The 26,416-nt window shown below is 41.3% G+C and overlaps 2 protein-coding genes across 3 annotated transcripts; one reads left to right on the top strand and one right to left on the bottom strand.

The window, feature by feature from the left end:
- Positions 1 to 709: 709 nt before the first annotated feature.
- cybc1.L (cytochrome b-245 chaperone 1 L homeolog) lies at positions 710 to 7,981 on the bottom strand (the record flags this gene model as incomplete). The annotated part of the gene is given in 7 exon segments (NM_001095474.1): positions 710 to 1,753; positions 2,267 to 2,411; positions 2,603 to 2,699; positions 5,496 to 5,569; positions 5,656 to 5,697; positions 5,885 to 5,998; positions 7,900 to 7,981. Coding segments are annotated over 6 exon segments (567 nt in total). The 3' UTR covers positions 710 to 1,629.
- Positions 7,923 to 23,565, top strand: narf.L (nuclear prelamin A recognition factor L homeolog). Of its 2 annotated transcripts, none has more exons than XM_041575618.1 (11): positions 7,923 to 8,054; positions 12,540 to 12,614; positions 13,416 to 13,559; positions 13,638 to 13,770; positions 14,813 to 14,947; positions 16,356 to 16,474; positions 16,578 to 16,707; positions 16,921 to 16,993; positions 19,490 to 19,624; positions 20,584 to 20,741; positions 21,312 to 23,565. In XM_041575618.1, the coding sequence occupies exons 2-11, from the start codon at positions 12,591 to 12,593 to the stop codon at positions 21,551 to 21,553; spliced, it is 1,293 nt and encodes a 430-aa protein (XP_041431552.1). In that variant the 5' UTR covers positions 7,923 to 8,054; positions 12,540 to 12,590; the 3' UTR covers positions 21,554 to 23,565.
- The last annotated feature ends 2,851 nt before the right edge of the window (positions 23,566 to 26,416 follow it).

The following is a 26,416-nucleotide window of genomic DNA, read 5'->3' as shown; positions in this document are numbered from 1 at the left end:
CACTATTCTAAATACCATTTGGATTTTTAAAAGAGCCGGTACCAAATCCTTCTGGAACTGGTCCCTGGATTCTCCCAGCCAAGCCATTATATGGAAGGCCATTATTAGTAGGAACACTGCAAGTTTTGGTGGGTAAGGGATGGAATGGGTAATGGGATTCCATTTTATCCAACTGAAGTGATGACATTTGTATGATTGAAGAAGAGCATTGATATTTGGAGTGCAAATTTCCTCGCTGGCATTCAGTACTAAGCCTTTTGTGGGCTACAGTGACTCTCCCCACTATAAAATTTCCAAGAAATGCATTTCAAGCTCTTATATTATTATTGTATCACCGTGCACACAGGAATTGTCATTATAGAATATATATTTTTTTTTTTTTTACAATTTTTTTTAATAGTATCTAAATATAATAGGTAGTTTAAAATGCAGGAAGTGGATTCCACTCTCAGTACCATGGATAGAAGCCATACCAATGAAGAAGGTCTGCAAAACCTTTCACACTACCTGGGCTGCAGCAAAATTTTGCATCCACCCCTCATTTTGCGGCTTCTATTGAATAACAGGATTTAGTAAACAACAACAATAACACTTTTCTTAACAGCATTCAGTTTTTAGTAGAGCCAGTACCCAATCAAACCAAACCAGCCAAGCCATTATATGAAAGGCTGTGACCAGCTCTGCCACGGACTTCACTAAATACCATCCATTTTTTTTTTTTTGTCCTAAGTTTAGAGGGTTCAATCAGTAGCCAATAAATCTGCAATTGCAGTCTATCCCTGTTCTATACAGGTATGGAACCTAGTATCCAGAATTGATTAAATAAATCAACTAAAACGAATAGGATAATTTTGCCCTGAATAAGGATTAATTATCTCTTATTTGGGATCATGTACAAGCTACTGTTTTATTATTACAGAGAAAAAGGAAATTTTTAAAAAATTAAATTTGATTAAAATGGAGTCTATGATTGATGGTCTTCCTGTAATATGCAACTTTCTGGATAATGGGTTTCCAGATAACAGATCCTATGCCTGTATCATAAAAAGTAAAAAAAACATGATTCTGTTTCACTAGCAAGTAATGCACTACACTATATTGACTTTGGAGGATAAAGATTACTAATGATGGCACTCTTAATATGCAGAAGAAAGCAGTCTTGATTGGATCTTTGTACACTGGGCTAAATTGGAGTCCAATATTTTGGCCCTTAGGTTGAAGATTGCATCACAATATTGGGAGAGGACAGCATCAGGAGGCCCAAGCAACTATTGCCCGGCAGATATCGGCCCAAAGACGATATACGCTGGGAAGACTCCGTACATGGGCTAGTAAGCTGCTGACTTGACTTGATGAGGCTGAATCCTCCGCTTATCCTGGCCCTTTTATGGCCAACGTTCAGGACACTTTAGGTACGTTCCTTTTAAATGCCCGTATTTATAAAAGACCAAAAGTTTTTCTTTTACCCTGCAATTTTGTCTGCGATGTCATCAAATGCAAAGAATTTTCTAGTCTAGCTTGTAATGATCAGTGGAATGCCTTACGCTGAAACCAGCTGGCTTTGGGATAACCGCTTTCTCAAAAATATACTGGTCTGCCAGCAAGTTCCCAAACTCTTGCAGCAGGCACTTATTGCTTGTCCAGGGCTCCGTCACTTTCGCTGTCACTACTCTCTTCCACTGCTTGGGACCGGGTTCTCACAAGGTCAAGTTCCAAAAATTTTGTCAGCTCTTTAGCCACGGCTTCAACGTCACTTAAAAAGCAAACAATACATACGTTTGTTGAAAAAAAATTAGGTAATAAAGTAGGAACTGCTTATACATATATAGGGCATATACTAATACAGGATCATTACAGTTATAGGTCTGCTGAATCTCTGGGCTGGTACAGTGAGTTCACTATAAAGTTTAGCATTTATAGTCAGATTGTTTAGGCTCTAATGTATAATTTAACTATCACGCAAATTAAGTGAACATGTATAATGCATTAAGGGCATTTGTTTGTAATACTGGTTTTTTAATAGTATTAAGTCCAAAACGAACCCTGCCACATCTGCATTATAGTTAGATCTTTGTCTGGAACTTCACCAAAATTACAAGCATATCTGGCATGACACTTTAGATGTGCGTGTTCAAGTAAAAAGAGTGGAAAATGTCTACCAAGAGGCACAATTATGGTTCTGGGTGCCAATAACCCTATAGAGGGATTACTAGGAAGCACAATATCTATTTATGTTGGCCCTACAAGCATTAAGCTATTATACTACCTTCTCGCCCCTAGCACAGCGCTCTGGGTCAGTGGGTGGGAGATGCCTGTAACAAAGCGCAGGACGATCACGTAACCCTTCCCGAAATAGCGCACTCTCTCTTCTGCAACATTGACGTCTCTGATCTCCTTTAAGAGTACCACCACTGGACAGGGGGGGAAGAAAAAAAGGAAGCTAATGAGTGCAAGTCGGCTTTATAAATTTTTATTTATGCCCTGATCTTGCCCACACAGACTACTGTCACCTTGAATAATTGCTTACATCTTTCCCACATTTCCACCCCCAGTCAAGTTTCATCATAATCCCCAAAATCAAACTTCTTAGCTTCAAGCGCACCTTGATCCTGTCCTCCTTTGCAGAGTGTCAGTAGTTTCTTGTATATGCTGTACGTAGTCAGAATGGCCTTTCCACTCTTTTTATCAAAAACGGCTTCCTGCAGGCAGAGTATAACCATGACACACAATTAAAAAAATCCCAGCAGAACTCAGTTTCCTAAACTATAGTTAGAATCTACACTATAAAAGATTGCTAAAATCTTAGCCATAAAGCAGGACAGGAGTGCTGCTTACAATGGATATCAGATAGGAAATTTTATTAATAATAAAATCAATAACAAGAAATAAGATACAATCAAAAACACAACAAACAAAAGATAATCACATTTGCTTATTAAACAAATTCAGATATTAAATTGTTGATACGCCCTTGGAAGTTCAATGACTTCTGTGGCATCTTGGGGATGTTTTCCTAACACTTCCTCCCCACTCCTCTTATACTGAAACTTCCCTAAACCTGAGGAACAGCCTTTATCCAATTGAAATGAAATCTCTTCACAAAAGGACTCTCACTCCTCCTCATCCTCTATCCTGCCCTTCCTTTTCTTTCCCTCTGCTATTCCTTCCAATGCAGCCTCAGAATTACCCTAGGTAGATTGGTCCTGCATTTCCTCCTCCCTTCCCCCTTCTGGGGATGAACTGCAGAGGAAACCTTCTTTAACTTACTATTGTCTTTCTTCCTTCTCTTCAGTTCGTCCTTCTCAGAACAAATCTATTGGAGATTTCTAGGTCTGGCCTCAGTACCATCCTCCCCTCTTACTGTTCTCTGATTTTGAGCCAACTGTCTTCCAGCCACTACCCTCTTTATCCCTAGTCTGTGTCTGATCGTGATGGCTAGGAAGGTTCTCTTCAGGTTTTTCCTTTAAAGGCAGAACTCCACTTTCCCTTTCTACATGACCTTGCCTCTCCTCCTGCACATCAGACTACAAAAAAAATCACTTTCCAGCTAGATTCTCAGCCATAAAGCAGGACAGGACTGCTGCTTACAATGGGTATCAGATAGGATCTGTATCACTGTGACAGAATGCTCTGTTATAAAGATAGCTAGAATCTCAGCCATAAAACAGGGCAGGACTGCTGCTTACAATAGGGATCCAATAGGATCTGTGTCACTATGACAAAATGCTCTGTTATAGAGATAGCTAGAATCTCAGCCATAAAGCAGGACAGGACTGCTGCTTACAATGGGTATCAGATAGGATCTGTGTCACTGTGACAGAATGCTCGATTATAAAGATAGCTAGAATCTCAGCCATAAAGCACGGGGCCTCTGCTTTGTGAAAAAATGTACTGTAGCAATAAGTAAACACCACAAACCTATGTCTTCCAGTGTACCTTTATCCACACTAACGCAGGCTAAATAGGGCCACTTAGCAAAATGTCATCACCTGTGTGGCCCTAGCCTAAAATACTATATACAGTCATATGAAAAAGATTGGGAACCCTTCTTAATTCTTTGGAGTTTTGTTTAGCATTGGCTTTCAAAGTAGCAACTTCCTTTTAATATAGAACATGCCTGATGGAAACAGTAGTATTTCAGCAGTGACAAAGTTTATTGGATTAACAGAAAATATGCAAATGAAAATTAGACAGGTGCATATGGACACCCCAACAGAGATATTACATCCATACTTAGTTGAGCCTCCTTTTGCAAATGTAACAGCCTCTAGATGCCGCCTACAGCCTTTGATGAGTGGATGGTGGTATTTTTGACCATTTGTCCATACAAAATGTCTCCAGTTCAGTTAAATTTGATCGCTGCTAAGCATGCTTAGATTTTCAATTATATTCAAGTCAGGGGACTGTGACGGCCATTCCGGAATATTGTACTTCTTCCTCTGCATAAATGCCTTTGCAGATTTCGAAGTGTGTTTAGGGTCATTGCCCTGCGTAACTTCAACTTTGTGACTGATGCTTGAACATTATCCTGAAGAATTTGTTGATATTGGGTTGAATTCATCTGACCCTCGACTTTAACAAGGGCCCCAGTCCCTGAACTAGCATTTTTGTCTCTTCAGTCCAAAGCACTTTGTTCCAAAATGACTGTGGCTTGTCCAAATGAGTTTTTGCATACAACTGTATGTATACTGTTTGTGGCGCGAGTGAAGACAGGGCTTATTTCACATCTGCCATACAGATGTTCTTTGTGCAAATTTTGCTGAATTGTAGAACAATGTAAAGATACACCATCTGCAGCAAGACGTTCTTGCAGGTCTTTGGAGGTGATCTTTGGGTTGTCTGTAACCATTCTCACTCCTCCGCATACACCGATACTGTATTTTTCTTGGCCTGCCAGACGGTTTTACAGCAACTGTGCCTGTGGCCTTCCATTTCCAGATTACATTCCTTACAGTTGAAACTTACCATTTAAACATCTGAGATAGCTTTTTGTAGCCTTCCCCTAAACCATGATACTGAACAGTCTTTGTTTTCAGTTCTTTTTAGAGTTGCTTTGAGGATCCCATGCTTCACTCTTCAGATGAAAGTCAAACAGAAGCACAACTTGCAATTGGCCACCTTAAATACCTTTTCTCATGATTGGACACACCTGCCTATGAAGTTCAAGGCGTAACAAGCTAATCCAACCAATTTGGTGTTGCCAGTAATCAGTATTGAGCAGTTACATGCCTTCAAATTAGCAAAATTAAAAGGGTACCCAAATTTTGCACAGCCAGTTTTTCACATTTGATTTAATTCGATACAACTGAATACTGCTTCACTACAAATCTTTGTTCAGAAAACACCCCAGGACTCATGTTCCTGGGAAATGAAAAACATACCACTGTTTTCTTTTTGTGTTGAAAGTGGAGTAAATTATTATGAAGGATGAGAGGGGTTCCCAAACTTTTTCGTATGACTGTATAATAAACGTCAGATATTTATATGCCACTCACCTCCCAGTCTTCCAAGTTCTGAAGAGCCACAAAGGCACAGCCAGCCACATAGAACAGCTTCCAAAGCCAGGTATCTGTCATCAGAAAATGTGGTATTAAGTATGGCAGCTTCTGTAGAAAAGGAATGAAGGGCATGGACAGCTGGAGTGTGGATTCTTACCTGTACTGTAGTAGGCAGCGGCTAGCCCCACAGATAAGATTCCTGAAGGAGAAGAGTTAACAGTCACTGAAAGAAAACACCAGGCTAGAAAATCCCCCCCTCTGGTTAAATATCTTGGGGACAGTAAGAAGCTACACACCTCAAAATGAGCATAATGCAGCCCCACGTAATTCTGGGAGCTTTTATCACCATGCTTTGTGCTGGTATGAAAAATAAAAGGGTAACTCACCCACCAGAAGCGACCAGGACCGTATGCTGGGATTCCTCTTTAGGTGTAAGAGGGTTCCTGTCCGGCTCTCTACCTGCATATACATGGCTTGAGCTCTCCGGCTGAGACAGGGAACTGGCACAGTAAAGAGATTTACAGTAATGAGACGTTAAAGGCATACGGTCATCATAGTTTATTTTAAACAGGGCTAGTCACTCTTCCTCGTTGCCTGCTAGTATGCAAATGCCATGATACGTGTTTTTCCCTTATTTCCATGTCGTCAATAGAAATCTTGTATTAGGTTAAGGGGAAGTGATTAGAAAAGGGGAAGTCCAAATGTGAAATCTGGCAGTTCAAACAGGAAATGCCAAACAGACAAGGTTAGGAAACAACAGTATCCAGATTATCACATTTATTAACCATCTGCCCACACAAAAGTACAACAGGTTCAAGCAATGCCAGTTCCTTAAAACAAGGTTCGTACCCCAAGAATTCCCTGTACTTTCCTTCGGCAGGAATCCATCTGTACCCACCAGACTTTCATGTACTCCCAGTCTTTAAGGCCTGATCTGTACTCCACTGACTTTCATATCCTTCCATTGTGCAGGAACTGATGTGTACCCCAAGATTTTTTATTGTACTGTCACCCGAGGGCAAAGGTTTGGACCAGGAACTGAATTGTACCCCAAGACTTTCACATACTTATCTTTTGCAGGAACTGTACTGTACCCCCCGATTATCTTGTCCCCATTAAAGGTCCAACCTATGATGACAAAGGTCCACCTTGGAAGAGCCAACCTTTGGTCAGAGACCCAGCATAAAGGACCATCTGTTGGTCAGGGTCCCTTAGCTCATTAAAGAAATATAGGCGTTTCTCGGAGGGAATATGTTCTATTTCCCAATTGAATATGGTGTGATATGGCCAAACTGAGTACTATGCGCTAATAGGCTCTATAAGTAAGTGCCCATAAAGGCACAAAACTCGTTAGGTCTCTTTTCCATGTCAAATTAATTTATTTTTTTACTTTTATAAATTGCTGTTTTTGAAATTCTTTAATGAGGTCATTATATTTTTGGAAGAGGGAGTAACTTCTTACCTATACTAACCCCTCCCCCCCTTTTTTTTTCTCCCACTGAAATGAACCTGGGATTTTCTTTCTCTAGGAACACCGCCTTCCTCACAAGTATGCAAATACCGTGATGCGCGTGCATTCCTTTATTTCCATGCCACTGAGTTTTATTGAGCAACAGAAACCTTGTATTGGGCTTTGAAAGGAGGGGGGGGGTGTGGAAAAGGTTAAAAAAAGGGGAAGTTAGAATGCAAAACCAGGCAGTTCACACAGGAAATGCCAAACAGCAAGGTTAAGAAAGAGCAGTATGCCATTGCAGTGCACATTATTACATGCCACAGGGTCCCATTTACTAGCCATCTGCCCACACAAATGTCCAACAGGTTTACATGCCACCAATCTCTTTATACACAGTCCCAGGAGTTCTCCTGTACTGACAGTAAGGCACATACCCAAAGTCTTCCCTTGTGCAGGCACCTATCTGTACCCCCAGACTTTCATGTATTCCCTGCCTTTAGGAACTAGTCTGTAGCCAGAAAATTGTATTTTAGCCACTTTGTGCAGAGACAGATCTGTGCCCCTAGACTTTCCTGTATTCCCCATCTGCAGGGACTGAGCTGTACTACTGGACTATCATGTAGCTTAGTTCAGCAGCAACTGAGCTGTACCCCCAGACTTTCCGGAACCCCCTTCTGCACAAGCTCATCTGCACCCCTTGATCAGTTCATGTACGACCTTGTGGGGGGGGGGCATTCACAAATCGCAGACTACCCACACTTATCGGAGTTTTATTTGATCTTGTATTGCCCAGAATCCTCACACCGCAGCCCAATGTGACGGAATGCAGGACACAGTCCCACACACACATAGGCAGACAGTAAAGGCTCTACCCACTCCTGTTGTGCAGCCCCATAAACAACCATAAAACGATGAAAAGAGCCGCTCAGCTGGCCAGACATGACTTACCTATCTGTGTATTCCCGGCTCTACTCTCTGACCCGTCTGATTGGGAGGAACTGCGCTTCCTGCCAAGGGAGTCTGAGCCGCGGTGCATGCTGGGACGCTGGACGCAACGCAGAGGTCGTGTATTTCTTTATCTCAGCACCGGAGGGCGCCCCTAGGTAACGATAGATTCTCCAGCGATAGAGAAACTGAGTCTGTAAGAATCATGTGATCACGTAGCCTTGTTGTGTAACGTGGGAAGGGCGGAAGTTAAACTACGATAGGCCCTTGCTCCCACTCCTAGCTGTGATTGGCCAGGTGACGCGTCTATCGCTAAATGTGGGCAGGTATCTTAACAAAGGCCACAGGGTGACAGACGGCGGTAGTGTGGCCTCGGTGCTTCTCTGGCCACTTGTTCCTCAGGTCACCCCCTCTCCTCCCAGTCTGGGGTAAAAAGCAGAGGCAAAGGGGGAGCCCTACAGCGGAGATGAAGTGTGAAAACTGCACCAAAACGGTATATGTCTATATCATGGGGGTGGCTTTAATCCTTAGGACTAAGGAGGGGGGGGGGGTGTACATTTTTGACAATGTTTTACTAGTTTTCTCGGTTTTTATTCGTTGTTATTGTTTGTTCTGTGTGGCTTTCAATCAGGTTTTATTTTAATATCAAGGGCATCCCTCCAGATGTGGCTGAACTACTACTCTCAACGCCCACCGACGGTCACACGGCTGAGAGTTGTAGTTCAGTGCCCTCTGGAGCGACACAAGCCCATCCCACTTGTTACTGACCTACAACTATACTGTAGTTCGATGTTTTCAGGCTATTTTTCATCCTTGGTTGCTGGTCATTATTTTGCATTATATTCTTATGTATCTGTGTGATTTCAGCACATGACCCTCCCGCTCTGTGGTTAAAGGGGGATTGTGGGAGTTGTAATGTAATGTATTATATTCTTATGTATCTGTGTGATTTCAGCACATGACCCTCCCGCTCTGTGGTTAAAGGGGGATTGTGGGAGTTGTAGTGTAATGGCAGCTGCTGCTTTTAGAATCTATAAACAAGGCAGACATTGATATGTGACACATTAGAGGAGGAGGGGGGGATGTCATGAATATAATATTAATGCCAGGCAGTCGGTAAAGTCAGGAGACAATGCTCTCTATACCTATAGGAGATCAAACTTTGGCCGTTAGATAGTGGAAAGGTATTTGGGACATGGAAGAGGTGAAAAACAGACCAGAATTGATCCCACGCTCTACAGGCATAAAGGAGAATATACATATCTGGCACAGCTCCTCTTTACTTCTTCAGCTATGGACGGACTCTACACTGGCCGTTATCTGCCTAATCCCCCAACCAACCAAAATGCATAGTACATAGATATCAGAATTTGGATCTGCCAGCCCCCTTTACAAACAGGCATAGTTGCACAAGATCTTATCTGTGCTAGCAGTGAATCGGCTACGTTCCGTGTTCTAAAGACCAACGGCAACCTGGATTATTAACCCTTTATTTCCGGTGAAAAGTAGAACCTACTGCACTGTTACAAAAGTACCAGCATGCAAGTGCCATAGATTTTAACATTTCTGGGTTTCTCTTTGTCTGACACATTGCCTGGCATTGGACTAGAGGCAGCCCAGGGACATCAGAATGAGTTAAAGTGAGAACTGCCATGTTTACTAAGGTGTGATATTGCCTGTCATAAAAAAAAAAAAAAAAATACTGCCACTGTGAAGGGGCAAATTAAAATATCTGTTGGTATACCCAGACCAGAAAAATATATCCTGATACCACTTAAAGCTGGAGCGCTATGTTATGCGACTTGACCAATTATATTAGGGGGTTATTGTACAGATTATATTTATGTACTGTATATAGTGCTTGGTCGTACAGCACAGTCTACTGCAAACAGTTGTTCTATAAAGAGATCTCCTTGTAACTAACATCTACTATGCTCTACTTGCTCACTGACCTTTTAAGCTGCTTTGAAATAAATGTATTTATTGTTGTAGTTTTCTGTCTGGCTGCTGGGGGTCACTAACCCTACAGTCGCTTACCCTACTGCATGTAAGGGTTTTCTTGAAGACCAATAGCAATGCTTTTAGTTAGAATATTCTAGAAAGTTGGCTCAAATAGTGTGATACCACTAGAACAGTGATCCCCAACCAGTAGCTCGTGAGCCACATGTTGCTCTCCAACCCCTTGGATGTTGCTCCCAGTGGCCTCAAAGCAAGTGTTTATTTTTGAATTCCAGGCTTGGAGGCAAGTTTTGGTTGTATAAAAACCAGGTGCACTGCCAAACAGAGCCTCAATGTAGGCTGACAATCCACATAGGGGCTACTAAATAGCCAATCACAGCACTTGTTTGGCACACCAAGAACATTTTTTATGCTTGTGTTGCTCCCCAACTTCTTTTACTCCTGAATGTTGCTCACGGGTTCAAAAGGTTGGGGATCCCTGCACTAGAAAGAACAACATAGAGTCCTGCAGCGGGTCGGGTACTCTTTGGTTACCCACAAAAACCTGTGGTACCCTGCAGGTTGCAGGTAGAAGTTCCGGGTGCGGGTATAGAAGCAGGTTCTGCGGGTCTTCTCAATAGCGATTTTTTTTCCTGACCACGCCTACTTCTGATGATGTCACTTCCGGTTTACAATGACAGCACTTCTTGATTGTTGATGGTCATCGGGTCCGGGTTGCAGATAAGGCACTTGCGGGTCCAAGCGGGTAAGAATGCAGGTTGCTGGTACGGGTTCCAAAAAATGGACCCGTGCAGGACTCCATTATACATTTTTCAGGGGATCAAAACAAATGGTATAAAATCAGGGAAATTTATTACACATTTTATATATTGGTGGGACCGCAAAAACAGTGTAAAATGAGGCAAAACTCGGTGGATGTAAAATTGAGGTTTTGCTATCGTTTGTATAGTTAGTTGAGCAAATGTTTAACTTAATTTTTCTCTATTCTATACTTTAGTCACTGTGTAATGCTAGGTGACTTGTTTGAGATTTCATGTGAGCATGTGTGTGCTAGCTTGCTGTGCAAGAGTCAGAACCAGCAGTGCAGAAATTATAAACAGCTAGACAGACCTGCTCACAATAGTAGTTACATTTGTAAATCATTTAAACCCACTGATGCAGTGGGGGGGGGGTAAAAAGATAGGGATGCGCCCGGCTAAAACGGCCTTGGGAGAACACTGGAATGTTTCTAATGAATGTATATTGGAAAGGTGCTGAGAATTTACATTTCTTTCATTAGGGAGTTCCCTTATAAAAATCCCCATTAAACACTGGGAATGTAAAAGTTTAAACATTTCTGCTCATTACTTTTATTTTCATTTTCTGTTTTTGGTTGCCCAAAGGGACATTTTTTATATTTATTTTATTGTATAATTTAGAATTAAACGTATTTTTAATTATTTTATATTACGGGGATAGTCAGCCCTAAATTATAATAGAAATGTTGTTAATATACATTTTAAAATGCTACCTTGCTTTAACTTCCCTTATAAAACATGAGTGATACTCAGAGTTCCCTGTATAACTCAGCCTGCACCCTTGAGTTCTTATATGGTCACACAATACCTCAGTGGTTTCTAATATCCTTATAATTTACAGTAGGGGTACATTATCTCTTATAATACATAAGTGATATTCAGGGTTCCCTGTATAACTCAGCCTGCAGCCTTGGGCCTTTATATGGTCACAGAACCCCTCAGTGACTTCTAATATCCTTATAATTTACAGTAGGGGGTACATTATCCCTTATAATACAAGAGTGATACACAGAGTTCCTTGTATAACTGAGCCTGCAACCTTGTGCCTTTATATGGTCACATAACTCCAGTGGCTTCTAATATCCTTATAATTTACAATAGGGGGTACACTATCCCTTGTTATACATGAGTGATACTCGGAGTTCCCTGTATAACTCAGCCTGTAGCCTTGTGCCTTTATATGTTCAAATATCCCTTCAGTGACTTCTAATATCTTTATAATTTACAGTAGGGGGGTACATTATCCCTTATAATACATGAGTGATATTCAGAGTTCCCCGTATAACTCAGCCTGCAACCTTGTGTCTTTATATGGTCACATAACTCCAGTGGCTTCTAATATCCTTATAATTAACAATAGGGGGTACACTATCCCTTGTTATACATGAGTGATACTCAGAGTTCCCTGTATAACTCAGCCTGTAGCCTTGTGCCTTTATATGTTCAAATATCCCTTCAGTGACTTCTAATATCTTTATAATTTACAGTAGGGGGGTACATTATCCCTAATAATACATGAGTGATATTCAGAGTTCCCCGTATAACTCAGCCTGCAACCTTGTGCCTTTATATGGTCACAGAACTCAAGTGGCTTCTAATATCCTTATAATTTACAATAGGGGGTACATTATCCTTTATAATACATGAGTGATATTCAGAGTTCGCCGTATTACTCAGCCAGCAGCCTTGGGCCCTTATATGTTCAAATATCCCCTCAATGACTTCTAATATCTTTCTAATTTACAATAGGGAGTTACATTTTTCCTGATGTGACAGTTTCACTAAATATTTGGGTTCTCTATGTCTCCTGAGGACAGAGAGGCTGGGGTGCAGATGATTTCAGGAGACAGTGGGATAATACACTAAGGGCTTTGGTATCTGTTACAGGAATGTAGTAAGAAGAAGAAGACAGAGGAGAATGGAGAAATCCTTGATGCCATGGCTCTGGCAGACGGAGAGGAGGTGAGTGGTTGGGTTACAGTCCCATCAAGCGATAGCTCTTTATCTGTGTCCTTGCAGAAAGCTCATGGCTTTACACACCCGCCCCAACTTTATCTCTCCCTCTCACTGTCTGCCTCCTCTGACACTCTCTGCTGATAATGAGCAATGTCCCTGTATTTCCTAGCAAATTCTACAGTCCGCTGTCTCTTTGTGACATTGATCCCCCTACAGCTGGTATATATGATACAGCCTATTTATATCTTAATACCAAAAAGCAGCCAAATAAAATAAAGATGGTTACATCTTGTGCCATCCGATGTTTCTGCAAAATAACACTGAATATTCCTTGATGGCCGTACAGTGGCTGCTTGGAGTTGTATTTTGTTAACTACCTCCGTGTACGTTGGAGACTTCCTCATGTATGTGCATTTATAGATTTATGTGGGGGCTGTTATATGGCTTGTTCCTGCTTAAGAGGGCTACTATGAGTGGCGGCATTCACCTTTAATTATGGAGACATAAAAAAAAGCAATGATAAAAAAATATACTTAGAATGGGACACTGCATTATTCAGCTTATCCGGGTTGAATCTTTGCAAATATCTGCCTAGTGTTCAAAGGCAACAACAGAATCTATTTATAACCACAGAGGTTGTAATTTGGTTGCAGGCCTTGCAGAATGAATAGAAAAGCAGTATGGCTGCCCCCACTCAAATAAGCAAGGAAGGATTGTTCTGTATCATCACATTACCCACCTATATGTTTAAATGCATATATGCAGACATGGAGTGTGTACCCTCATACTATACCATTTCTGCAACAGAAAAGTGAGTTCCACCAGCTGGCCGAGGCTAAAATCTTCCTGAGTGACTGCCTGGCATGTGGCAACTGTGTGACATCAGAGGAGGGGGCTAAAATCTTTGCTCAGAACCAGAAAGAACTTTTTAAAGTCCTGAACCGTAACAAGGTGAGTGGGTCGGCTGTTTCTCTTGTGTCTCTCTGCCCCAGACAGATTGATCTCAATCTGTGTTTTGTGTCCCTCCAGAAATGCGACTCATCGCTGCACAAGTTGGTGGTGGCGTCCATCAGTCCGCAGTCGGTACCTTATTTTGCGGTGAAGTTTCATCTGTCTGTCTGCGAGGCGTCCAAGAAACTTTGTGGTTTTCTGAAGAGCCTCGGTGAGCAGTTGGGTTATGTGACTTCTCTGCTAAAACAGGTTCTCTGGGACAGAGCAAGCTTACAGTGGAATTTATTAGTATTATTATTATGTATTTATAGAGCGCTAAAATATTGGGCAGCGCTGTAAAGTTAATGTGTTTATACAACTAAATCACATGAATTACATACATAGAACATATGCAGTTACATACATCACAACCAGTACAAAAGGTGAGGAAGGCCTTGTGCAAAAGGGCTTACAATCCAAAGGGATGGGAATAAGACACAAGGTATGGGAGTGGGCAAGATCAGAATTAAGTGGGTGAGAGATGTGGTACTGTATGTGGTATTGCATTTGGTAGTTAAGCAGAGTAAGGGTAAGCATCTCTAAATAAGTGAGTTTTAAGAGATCTTTTGAAAGCAGAAAGTTTGGGAGAAAGTCGGGACAGACCATGGGAGAGCATTCCAGAGGAGGGGTGCAGCCCTTTCACAGTCATGAATGTGAGCGTGTGAGGAGGTAATGAGAGAAGAGTTGAGTAGCAGGTCAGTAGAGTAGCGTAGTAAGCGGTTGGGTGAGTATATAGAGAGATGAGTTCAGAGATGTAGGGTAGGACAAAGTTATTAAGTGCTTTGAATGTCAGGGTCATTAATTAGAATTCTATTCTGAATGGTAGTGAAAGCCAGTGTAGGGATTAGCAGAGTGGCATGGCAGAGGAGGAGCGGTTGCTGAGGTGTATAAGCCAGGCAGCAGTGTTCATTATGGACTGGAGAGGTGACATCTTTGGGGAAGGCCAATTTATAGAGCATTACAGTAGTCTAGACGTGATATGATGAGAGTGAATGAGAATGCCATGTGTGCCATAGCCCTAAAGGACAAGTTTGCCAGGCAGCTTTGTAATGAGTCTTCTTATGAAGTGGGGGATGCTCATTGGCTGCCAGCACTACAGACCTTCCTGAGCACAAATCTGCAGGGGGGAGGTTTTGTATCCCTTTTTATTGTGCAAGATGTAAATCTGGAAATGCACAGACTGTATCATATACTGTTTGTCATTGTATTCCCAGGAGTGCACCATGTGTTGGACACAACCATCGCCGCCGACTTCAGTATCTTGGAGACTCAGAAAGACTTCATCCAGAGGTTTAGAAGGCAAACCCAGGACGAGCATGCCTTCCCCATGTTTGCTTCAGCTTGCCCAGGTGAGAAATTCTCAACTGCATAGAAAAGTATGCATGGAGTCCGTAAAGATCCCAGCGTCATCTACTAAAATCTTCCAACTAGCAGAGCACAACTAGTCTGTATTAGAGATTCTCCCTCCTGGTCACTACAGCCTTATGGTTACTGTTGAGTTACAACACTGGCATCTCTAAAAGCCATTGGCACAACCACAACAACAACTGATCTATTGAGTGTAGCAGTTACGACAAATTATACAGCAGCAGACGCTCCTTTGTGGTATTTTCAGCCCTTGTTTTTGACTTTAACACATTACAATCACTTGGAAATGATGTTTCGGTAAAGAGAGGCGCAGGGTATTTTACATGTCAAAAAAAAATGGAAAAAAAAACATTGCATAAAATTATGACCATTGACAAAGGTGCTTATTTTTTTCACCTCCAAAATGAAGAATCAATTTTCTCCGTTCTGCAAGCTGTGTAGGAGTGTGGTGCCAATGTGAGCTGTGCCAGTAAAGCATAGGCCTGGGTGTGAGCTGGTGGGTGAATCTAATGACTGGTTCACTCCAAAAACAAAGCAGGGAAGGAGCAGAATTCGCACTGTCATGCTCTCACCCCTTCCCCCCCCAATCACTCAGATCATGTTTCCTTCTCTATCTCGATGACACCTTACCATACATTCTTAATGAGCTGAATGACATATTTATAGTCATTGCTTAATTATATAACCCTATATTTTCCTGACAGAGTTGTGAAGGCCCAGCCTAACTGCCAATTAGGGTGAGATTTGGGGTGAGTGCTTATTTGTGCCCTGGGTACCCCTGGAACTATAGCAGGGTGACTGTTACCCCAGCTGTTAAATAAACTCCAACATACCACTGTCAGCACACCAAGCTGGAAGTGGTAGTTCTGCAATAGCTAGAGTGCTAAATGTTGTATATGTTTTCTCAACAATGCTATTTCTCTTATAACTTTGATACTCCCAGTATTCTCAGACAGCCAGTAGATAGAAGGCTGCCGATATACATATCATGCTCATAAAACCTATACAAAGTGAACCATTATGTCTGTTGTTTTGATAAGATTTGTATGAACAGTACACTGACTCTTTCATGTAAGGTTCATAGTTTCATAATGGCTCAAATTTAGTAACAGAACATTCTCCGCCCTCTTTTTCCATCTTTGTGTGTGTCATCAATCACCACACGCATCACCATATGCACCCAGTTGAGGAAGAGAAACTGCTGATGCACAGCTAAATCTGCTGTTTTGTGTACATACACTTTCCTCCATTTCTCCTCTGGGCTCATCCTTGAAGTGTTCATGTTCTGAGGAAAACAATGATGTTGTAAAATCTGGCCATGAACACCAGCTGGGAGAATATTTTTATTGCTGATACCCATTCATTTCTTACCCTTCCCTCTAACTGTAGGGTGGGTACAGTATGCAGAAAGAGTTCTGGGGGACTCCGTAACACCTCACATCTGCACCGCCAAATCCCCACAGCAGATCATGGGATCACTTGTGAAGGGATATTTTGCCTCCAGCAAGGTAGGACCTTCCCACATAACTGTGCTGACCATTACATTCACTTTATTTATTTTATCTTAAGTTCATTGAGAGTAAAAGCTAATTATGTGCTTTCTCCACCCAGAATGTCTCTCCTGACAAAATCTTCCACTTGATGGTGGCTCCTTGTTATGACCGAAAGTTGGAGGCCCTACGGGAAGATTACTATACAGAGCTGTATAACTGTCGGGATGTTGACTGCGTTCTGACCTCAGGTGCCTTCTTTCTTCCTTACATAAAAAATATATTGTTTTGTCTGTGTTTAAATAATGAAATAGCTCTTGGATGATGGGAATGTACCTGCCCGCTCCCTGTTTGCTTAGTCACCAACCACAGCAATTAAATCTGTATTCTCCAGGCAATGCCATACACCTAAACAGGAACCCTATTAAGAACCTGCTTTTTTATCTCCTTGCCTACTGTCCTAGGGGAGGTGATGCAAATCATGGAACAGCAGAATATTTCTGTCAAAGAGGTGGTGGAATTCCCACTAGAAAATTTGTAAGTTCTATTTTTTTCCCCCATTGTCGCTCCCATGTAATAAACCTCCCTTTGTCTCTTGTGGTTGTTTTGTGGTGAAATCTCTTCTTTAATGTCAAATGTAACCTAACATTTTGGGCAGCTTGATTACATGTTTAAGCTCTGTCTCCTGGGTGGTCATTTCTGTCAGCCAAAAGACCTTATCTCTTAGCAAGCCTGACTTTGTCTATGGCAATACCTCCCAATGTGAGCCCTGGGAATCCTTGCTCCGTGTTTGTGTGGGGAGATTGTGTATGAAAAATCACAGATTGTTAGGCAGACAAGGCTCAAGGCTGATTGTGGGACTAAAGATGTTAGGAATGTTTAAAGGGAAAGTAAAAACATCCCCTTTACTTTTGATCTCTTGGCTGTAATTTGGAAATGTAGCCACTGCCATGTTGTTTCCTCTGCGTGTAAAAGAGGATAAATAGCATTATGGCAATAAACTCACTAGACAGTTGTATTCATTCACCCTTAGTAGATTGTTAGCTGCTAGTGTTCTGAGCCTGTCCTGGTTTGATTTCCATTATTTCATGGGGAAAATCCTGGGTGGATGGTGCAGGATTTGCTGCTATGGTGATCAATTCTTTCCCCAGATTATCTTTAAACTTCTCACAAGGCAAGAATTCCAACAGGTTGGGAAGGCCTCAGTGGTTAAAGGCAAATTGAAATGTTGCTTTAGGAAATTGTAGATCCTAAAAAGACAAATCATTTCATGCCCAGTTGTTGATTGCCAAAGTCTTACATTAGGAAACCAGTAACAGATTCTGCAGAGACAACTTTTTTCTAATTTTGGTGCTGTACATCACCACAATGAATTTTAAATGAAAAAACTCAGATGCAGTTGAACAGAAAGATTGCATAAAAATCTGAGGAACTAAAGCCTTTTTTTAACACAATCACTTCATTTCAGGGGCTCAAAAGTCATTGGACAAATTAAAAAACTGAAAAAAAAAATGTTCATTTCTAATACTTGGTTGAAAACCCTTTGCTGGCAATGACAGCCTGAAGTCTTGAACTCATGGACATCACCAGATTCTGGATTTTCTCCTTTTTAATGCTCTGCCAGGCCTTTACTGCAGCAGCTTTCAGTTGCTCTTTGTTTGTGGGCCTTTCTGTCCGAAGTTTAGTCTGCAACAAGTGAAATGCAGCTCAATTGGGTTCAGATCAGGTAACTGACTTGGCCATTCAAGAATATTCCACTTCTTTGCTTTAATAAACTCCTGGGTTGCTTTGGCTGTATGTTTTGGGTAATTGTCCATCTGTATTATGAAACACCTCCCAATCAATTTGACTGCATTTAGCTGGATTTGTGCAGACCGTATGTCTCTGAACAACTCTGAATTCATTCAGTTGCATCTGTCCTGTGTCACATCATGGATAAACACTAGTGTCCCAGTGCCACTGGCAGCCATGCACACCCAAGCCATCACACTGCCTCCGCCATGTTTTATAGAGATGTGGTATGCTTTGGATCATGAGCTGTTCCATGCCTTCTACATACTTCTTGCCATCATTCTGGTAGAAGTTGATCTTGGATTCATCTGTCCAAAGAATGTTTTTTCAGAACTGTGCTGGCTTTTTTAGATTTTTTAGTACAATCTAGCCTTTCTATTCTTGATGCTTATGAGTGGCTTGCACCTTCCAGTGCACCCTCTGTGTTTACTTTCATGTAGTCTTCTCTTTATAGTAGACTTGGATATCGATATGCTTACCTCCTGGAGAGTGTTGTTCACTTATTTGGCTGTTGTGAAGCGATTTCTCTTCACCATGGAAATGATTCTGTGATCATCCACCACTGTTGTCTTCTGTGGACGTCCAGGTCTTTTTGCGTTGCTGCGTTCACTAGTGTTTTCTTTCTTTCTCAGGATGTACCAAACTGTCAATTTTGACACTCCTAATATTGTAGCAATTTCTCAGATGGGGTTTTTCTGTTTTTGCAGCTTAAGGATGGCTTGTTTCACCTGCATGGAGAGATTCTTTGACCGCATGTTGTCTGTTCACAGCAAAATCATCCACATACAAGCACCCCCCCCCCCCTCAAATCAACTACAGGGCTTTTATCTGCTTCATCGATAATCAAATAACAAAGGAATTGCCCACACCTGCCCATGAAATAGTCTTTGAGTTAATGGCCCGATTGCTTTTGAGCCCCTGAAATGAAGTGATTGTGTTAAAAAAAGGCTTTAGTTCCTCACATTTTGATGCAATCTTTTTTTTGTTCAACCCACTGAATTAAAGCTGAAAGTCTGCAGTTCAACTGCATCTGAGTTGTTTCATTTAAAATTCATTGTGGCAATGTACAGAACCAAAATTAGAAAAAAAAGTTGTCTCTGTCCAAAGATTAATGGACCTAACTGTACATTAGAGAAGACAAAAGGAAATTTCTTCCCATAGCGAAGTTCTTGCTAGATGTACATAGCTAAATTAGTACAAATACTTTCTGCTCTTGAGTAACTGCCTTTCTTTCTCTGTCAGGTTTGGGGAAACAAGCTGTGTATTTGTACGCCATGAAGGCACTAGTTCTGATGGGTATTTGGCACACGTCTTCCGGCATGCGGCAAAGGAGCTGTTTGACATGGATGTGCAAGAGATCACCTACAAGGCACTAAAGTGAGGTTCCAGCTGTTGACTTCTAGTTTTGACCTTGAAGTGTGCAGTGCTTAGGCTACAGACATTCCTAGCAATGAAAAACCTTATGTCTAGCAAATAGCATATAGGGACTGAATTCACCTACTTTGAAAGCAGCTAATAGGGACTGATTTCCCTTTGATAATATACAGCTGGTAGGGACTAAATTCCCTTTTCTCATATTGCAGCCAGTAGGGACTGAATTCTCTTTACTGATATAGCAACTAGTAGGGACTGAATTCCCTTTGCTGATCCAGCAACTAGTAGGGACTGAATTCCCTTTGCTGATCCAGCAATTAATAGGGACTGAATTCCATTTGCTGATACAGCAACTAGTAGGGACTGAATTCCCTTTGCTTATACAGCAACTAGTAGGGGCGGAATTCCCTTTGAATCCAGTCCCTTCTAGTCTGTATCAGCACTTTGCTGGTATAAAAGCTTGCAGGGACTGAATACACTTTGCTTATATAGCAACATATGCAGCAATTAGTAGGTCTAAAATCCCCAAAGTAAGTATGAATCCCTTATTATGTAGGTTATATGAGAGGTAGGGGGTCCAGCTCACAGTTTTTTTACATAGTGTCACATCCAGTCCAGTGTCTCTCTTAGGTTAATTTTTCTCACTTCTACTTCTTATCCAAATAACTAGGGATGCACCGAATCCACTATTTTGGATTCGGCCGAACCCCCAAATCCTTTGCGAAAGATTCGCCGAATACCGAACCAAATCCAAACCATAATTTGTATATGCAAATTAGGGGTTGGAAGGGGAAAACGTTCTTTACTTCCTTGTTTTCTGACAAAAAGTCATGTGATTTCCCTCCCCACCCCTAATTTGCATATGCAAATTAGGATTCAGTTAGGCTGGGCAGAAGGATTCGACCGAATCCTGCTGAAAAAGGCAGAATCCTGGATTAATGTGAAATTATAATCCTTTGCAGGAACAAAGACTTTCTAGAGGTGTCCTTAGAGAAGGACGGTGAGACTGTTCTGCGTTTTGCTGCTGCATACGGCTTCCGGAACATCCAGAATATGGTACTTAAACTTCGCAAGGGGAAATTCCATTATCACTTTGTTGAAGTGTTGGCCTGCCCGGGAGGTAATGCACAGAATCATCTTTTATTAACAAGTATTTGTAGCACAGTTTACATAAAATATAGAGGCACAGAACACACATATTATACATATTAAAGAATCTTGCCAAACTGGTCTATATATTTAAGTAAATATTGCCCTTTTACATCTCTTGCCTTGAGCCACCATTTCGGATGGTCTGTGTGCTGCCTCAGAGATCACCTGACCAGAAATACTACAGCTCTAACTGTAACAGGAAGAAGTGTGGAAGCAAAAGACACAACTCTGTCTGTTAATTGGCTCATGTGAATCGTATGGTCCCAGGGGGCGGCTCTTATTTTTTAAAATGGCAATTTTCTATTTATGAATACCTTATGGTACACACTACTAGAAAAGTATATTATCATGAAAATGGTTTATTTATGTGAAGCAGGATTTTACAAATGAGCTATTTTATGCAAAATCTTTTTATAGAGACCTACATTGTTTGGGGGTGTAGTTTTCCTTTAAGGAATACAATATAGCAGTTAGTCATTATTCCTTATATTAATCCTAATAACTCTAATATGAGATTAATAACATTTGTTTTCATCAGGATGCCTGAATGGGAAGGGACAAGCACAGACGATGGATGGAAAGGTAGAGCGGGCATTACTGCACGAGATGGAGGAAGTGTATACACGTGTCCCAATCCAGAACCCAGAGTCCAACCCGCACATACAAGCTTTATATGAGGACTGGCTACAGGGAGCTGAATCCCAGAAAACCAAGCAGACCCTGCATACCAAAATAGTAGCCAGTGCCCAGAGTGCAGCCCGATTGGATATGAAATGGTGATGGTACCTGGGTTCTGGTGCTTGCCCCAGGCTGTTACTGTTTTCTATGCAACGGTAAAGTGACTTGTGACTTGACAACTGCCTCCTAGAGGTCGATGGGAGCCACTTCATGTCCTCTTCTGCTGCCTTGTATTACTCCTGTGGATCTCTAGCCGGTAGCCTTGAATCACTATGGATTCCTTTCCAGCCAAGAGAAATGCATTATGGGAACCATGTTGTTGTCCTTTCTGTTTTGTAATAACTGTCCTGCGCATGGTGGGGTCTGGATCAAACCAAAAGCTGGATTTATCCATAACCCAGAGAGCTACTTGTCTGTTGTAGATATTAAGTACATGAAATCTATTGGACTGACTATAGTCCTGGATAAGCAAGGTTAGAGAAACCGCACACCTTACATACCCAGAAGTCTTATCTTGGTGCTCAGTGATAGAAGAATCGGCCACCTCACATCCAAGGTATGAAGAATTTCACCGTTACACAAGAATTGCGTTAGCACGGCAAGCCCTTGCAATCTGTTAATGCAGTAGTGAATTAACCAATTAATGCAGTAGTGCATTAACCAATCGCAAAGCTTGCCCTGCTAACACAATTCTTGTGTGCTGGTGAATTTCTTCATATAGTCCTGGATAAGCCTGATGTTAATAGAGTTAAAGGTACAACAACGCTAATACATGCTTTGGGCAAAAGAACACGTTAAAAGCTTTACCCGCTATCCTACTGCAGGTCGTGGCCCAGGGTATGATGGCATCATGTGATTTTGTTTTTTCTTGCCCATTAGAATGGGGGACCCCCTCTGATTTCATTTACTTTTTGCCAGACTTTATTTGAACAGGAAGTTAATAGTACAGCGGAAATTTCCCCTGGTGCCACATGCAAAAAATTTCTGGGTCCTTTACACATAAACCTGTCAGTTTCTGGAAACTATTTTGCCCTCTGAAAGAGCTTTGCGCAGCCAATCAGAACATTGAAAGGAGTTGCAGGTTTGTGCCTGTACAACCAGCTGCTGCAGTTGCAGCTTTGGGATTCTGTAATGGCAAACTGCAGTATGTGTTGCAGCTACTGCTTCCTGCCACTATCACTGCTTGCCTGGCCAATCAGAATGTTCAGTGAAATGCTGTTTCAGTCTAAACTGACTTTGCTGTGCGGTGGCAATGCAGCTGGCCTGTTTGGAGTGGAAGGTTGGTGCTACACAGTGCTACTGCTCCCTGCGATAAGCTAAAGCCCATGTAGTGACCTCTACCAAACCCATTAGATACCAATGGTGGGTATAAATACATGGCATTGATACTAACAATGGTGACGTTTTATAACGCAACTAGAAATCCGCCAGTACTGAGTTAGTTCCTATATAAAGGTGATCGCTTTGCCACCTTTTGGGTTAAAAATGTTTTTTTTATTAGTCTGGGTGCTGAAAATCTTTTTGCTGCTTTAAATAATCCTAATTCAGTGATTGGGCAAATGTCTCTTTTCTGAGAGAATTGATGCAGGTACATAAACATTAAGATGATTTTAAGGCAAAGAGAATTAAAAAAAGGTGGCACTGTGATAATCCCTGCCAGGCAAAGAGGCACGGTATTATTTTCTGTTTTTTACATCAAAATATTCGTGCTTCATTGCTGCTCTGTTATCTGTGTTATACCCAGTGGATATCGTGTCAAGTAGGTTTCTGGATTAATTACTGCCTGCTGCTCGCCCTAATCCATAACCTTGTTTTTACTTGGTCATAGCAAATTGTGATGAGGAGGTGATGTATAAAATGCCAGGATTCGTTACCCACAAGCCTCCGCACAGACATCCTAGTTTGTATTATTGATGGCCCAGAATCCCTAGCACTTTCCAATATAAAAAAAAAAAAGCATTTTGGCAACAGTTACACAGAATGCTTAGAATAGAGATCCTTCAGTCAGTATGGCTGTTGTATTTTACACATTATAGTGTGTCACTTTGCAACAACAAGTGGACCTGTCACCCAGACACAAAAAGCTGTATAATAAAAGTACTTTTCAAATTAAACATGAAATCCAATTTCTATTGTTTATTAAAGCATTCATAGTTGTTGTAAGCTCATTTCAAAATCTCAGCTGTCAATCAAATATTGTCTGCCCCTCCTCTATGCCTTAGAGATAGAGGCAGGGCAGACAATTACTTTCACTTTCCATTCAGCACTTACTAAATGTCACTGCTCTCCCCCCATTCCCCCTTTCTCTTCACCATTTAATTATGGGGATGGACATCAGGTCCCCCATTCTGGTGCACAAACACGATTCTGAGATGATACAAGGCTTGTCTTAATAACAGTGTCCACAAAATGGCTCCTGCCTGCTTGATATAATTATGAATTCCCGGACTGAAGGAAACAAGATTCAAATCATTTATATTGTGTAATTAAAGTTCGTTTTGCTTGACTGATGTGATAAAATAGGATTTTAAATATTTTTTTTTTGGGTGACTGGTCCCCTTTAAGGCTAATGCATCTCTTCAGCAGGACCGGCCCACAAACTTTTGTTTTACCTCCACTTTTAAAGTTGTGTCGGTTTTTGTTGTGTGTGTGTCATCTGTGTTTGTTCCTCTGAATTAAAAGTTATAAATGAAAATGTGATCTTCCTCTGCCTCCTGTTACTTGTCTCTCAAGACCACTTTTCTAGTTCTCCTGGTTAGGGTCCACTCACGCCAAAACTATTTCTTTAACGGAACAACATTCTCCAGTGATATGGTTAAGAGCTTGTTTGTAATCTATAATGAGAGACACCATAAAACTTTGGCAGCATAGGTATTTCCCTGTACTAAGCACAATTCAGCAGGATCATTTGAGTGGCCCTTTAAACAGAATTATTGTTTTCAACATAACTCATTGGTCAGCATAATAATCTAAATGAAACCAGTTATACCAGTGGAACAAGTGTATGCAGTATCTTGGGTACAGGGAAAAGCACATTCTGTTATTAACTTGTGACCTCTGAACACTCTACCCCCTGCTGTAGAGTTGGACTCAAATAGGACTTAACTTTTCTTTCACCTGAAGATGTAATAAATATAAAACATATAGTATTAAATAGTTTCGCCCACTGCTAATGAATCTACCCCCATGGATATAGAGTGTTAATAGAAGTAAATTTGGGTATAGTGAAATGAAAGGTGAATTAAAGACGTATGGTAACTCTTTGTGACAAGCACTGCAGAGTTTCATGGATTTAAACCCCTGTAAATACTTAAAAAATGATGGTTCCTGAAAAATTATTAAGAAAGGAGCTGATATAATTAAAGGCGTATACAGGAAACTAAATTAGCTCTCACCCTCACAGGCTGGGCCCCTTTGCCCATAACAAGGTTACAGATATATACATATATATATATATATATATATATATATATATACATACACTGCTAAAGTTCCAGGGGTACACAGGGCACAAATAAACACTCACCCCAAATTTCGCCCTAACTGGCATTCAGGCTGGGTCTCCTTTGCTCATAACAAGGTTACAGATATATAGAAACATTAGGGTAACAATCACACTGCTATAGTTCCAGGGGTACCCAGGGCACAAATAAGCACTCACCCCAAATCTCCCTCTAACTGTCCTTCAGACTGGGCCCCCTTAGCTCATAACAAGGTTACAGATATATAGAAACATTGGGGTAACAGTCACCCTGATATAGTTCCAGGGGTACACAGGGCACAAATAAACACCCCAAATCTCGCCCTAACTGGCATTCAGGCTGGGTCTCCTTAGCTCATAACAAGGTTACAGATATATAGAAACATTGGGGTAATGGTCACCCTGCTATAGTTCCAGGGGTACCCAGGGCACAAATAAACACTCACCCCAAATCTCCCTCTAACTGTCCTTCAGACTGGGCCCCCTTAGCTCATAACAAGGTTACAGATATATAGAAACATTGGGGTAACAGTCACCCTGCTATAGTTCCAGGGGTACCCAGGGCACAAATAAACACTCACCCCAAATCTCCCCCTAACTGGCCTTGAGGCTGGGCCCCTTAGTGCATAACAAAGTTATAGATAAATAAAAACTTTAGACTAGAGTAACAGTCATCCTGCTATAGTTCCAATGATTCCTAAGGCAGCAAATCACCATTTTGAACAGGAGTGAGATAACCTAATGTTGATTTATACAAACAAAAGCTAGTGGTTGTGCTGACCACACAAAGTGATGAACTTTATGTCCTTCATTCAATCAAGACTCATTATTATATAAAAACACTGGATTTGTTGCTGTTTGTGCAAATACTGTAGTTACACTTGTTTACCTCAATGCAAATTTAGCCACTGGCTCAAAGGGTTTCCATGTACAGGACAACAAAATAGGAGTGTTTTCCACTACAATGAATTTGGAACAGCAGCGCCACCTGCTGTTCTTTGTGTCTGACTGAACGTAGTAAAAAATACATTTAGGGGTTTTTTTTCATATTTTTATTTTATTCGATTTTTTTTTGGAGGGATATGGATACAGAAAGGAAAAAGGACTAAAAGGCTAATAAAATAAATGAAAATTAATTTAGTGAAAAATTAAAAGTCTTGTGATGTTACTCTGCAAAGAAAATGAAGCGCTGTGAAATATGTAGGTGCTATATTAATACATGTTAATAATAATAATTATAAAGTTAGTTAGCAGAAAAGAGCCATCTGATGTTTCTCTGGTCAGTTCTACCCAGAGTAACTTCACATGACTTTTTCTGCTGTGTCCTGTAAGCTGAAATAAACAGCAGGTGCTAGACCCGAACCACAACCCCCATATTTAGCCACTTTGACCCGCTACCGGACCCGCAACCCACCGACCACCATCAAACAGGACGTGACGGTGCTGCAAACCGGAAGTGGCATCATCAAAAGTGGGCGGGGCAG

The sequence above is a fragment of the Xenopus laevis genome, chromosome 9_10L (genome assembly GCF_017654675.1).
Source record: "Xenopus laevis strain J_2021 chromosome 9_10L, Xenopus_laevis_v10.1, whole genome shotgun sequence".
Lineage (NCBI taxonomy): Eukaryota > Metazoa > Chordata > Amphibia > Anura > Pipidae > Xenopus > Xenopus laevis.
This window is presented reverse-complemented; position numbering and strand designations above follow the sequence as displayed.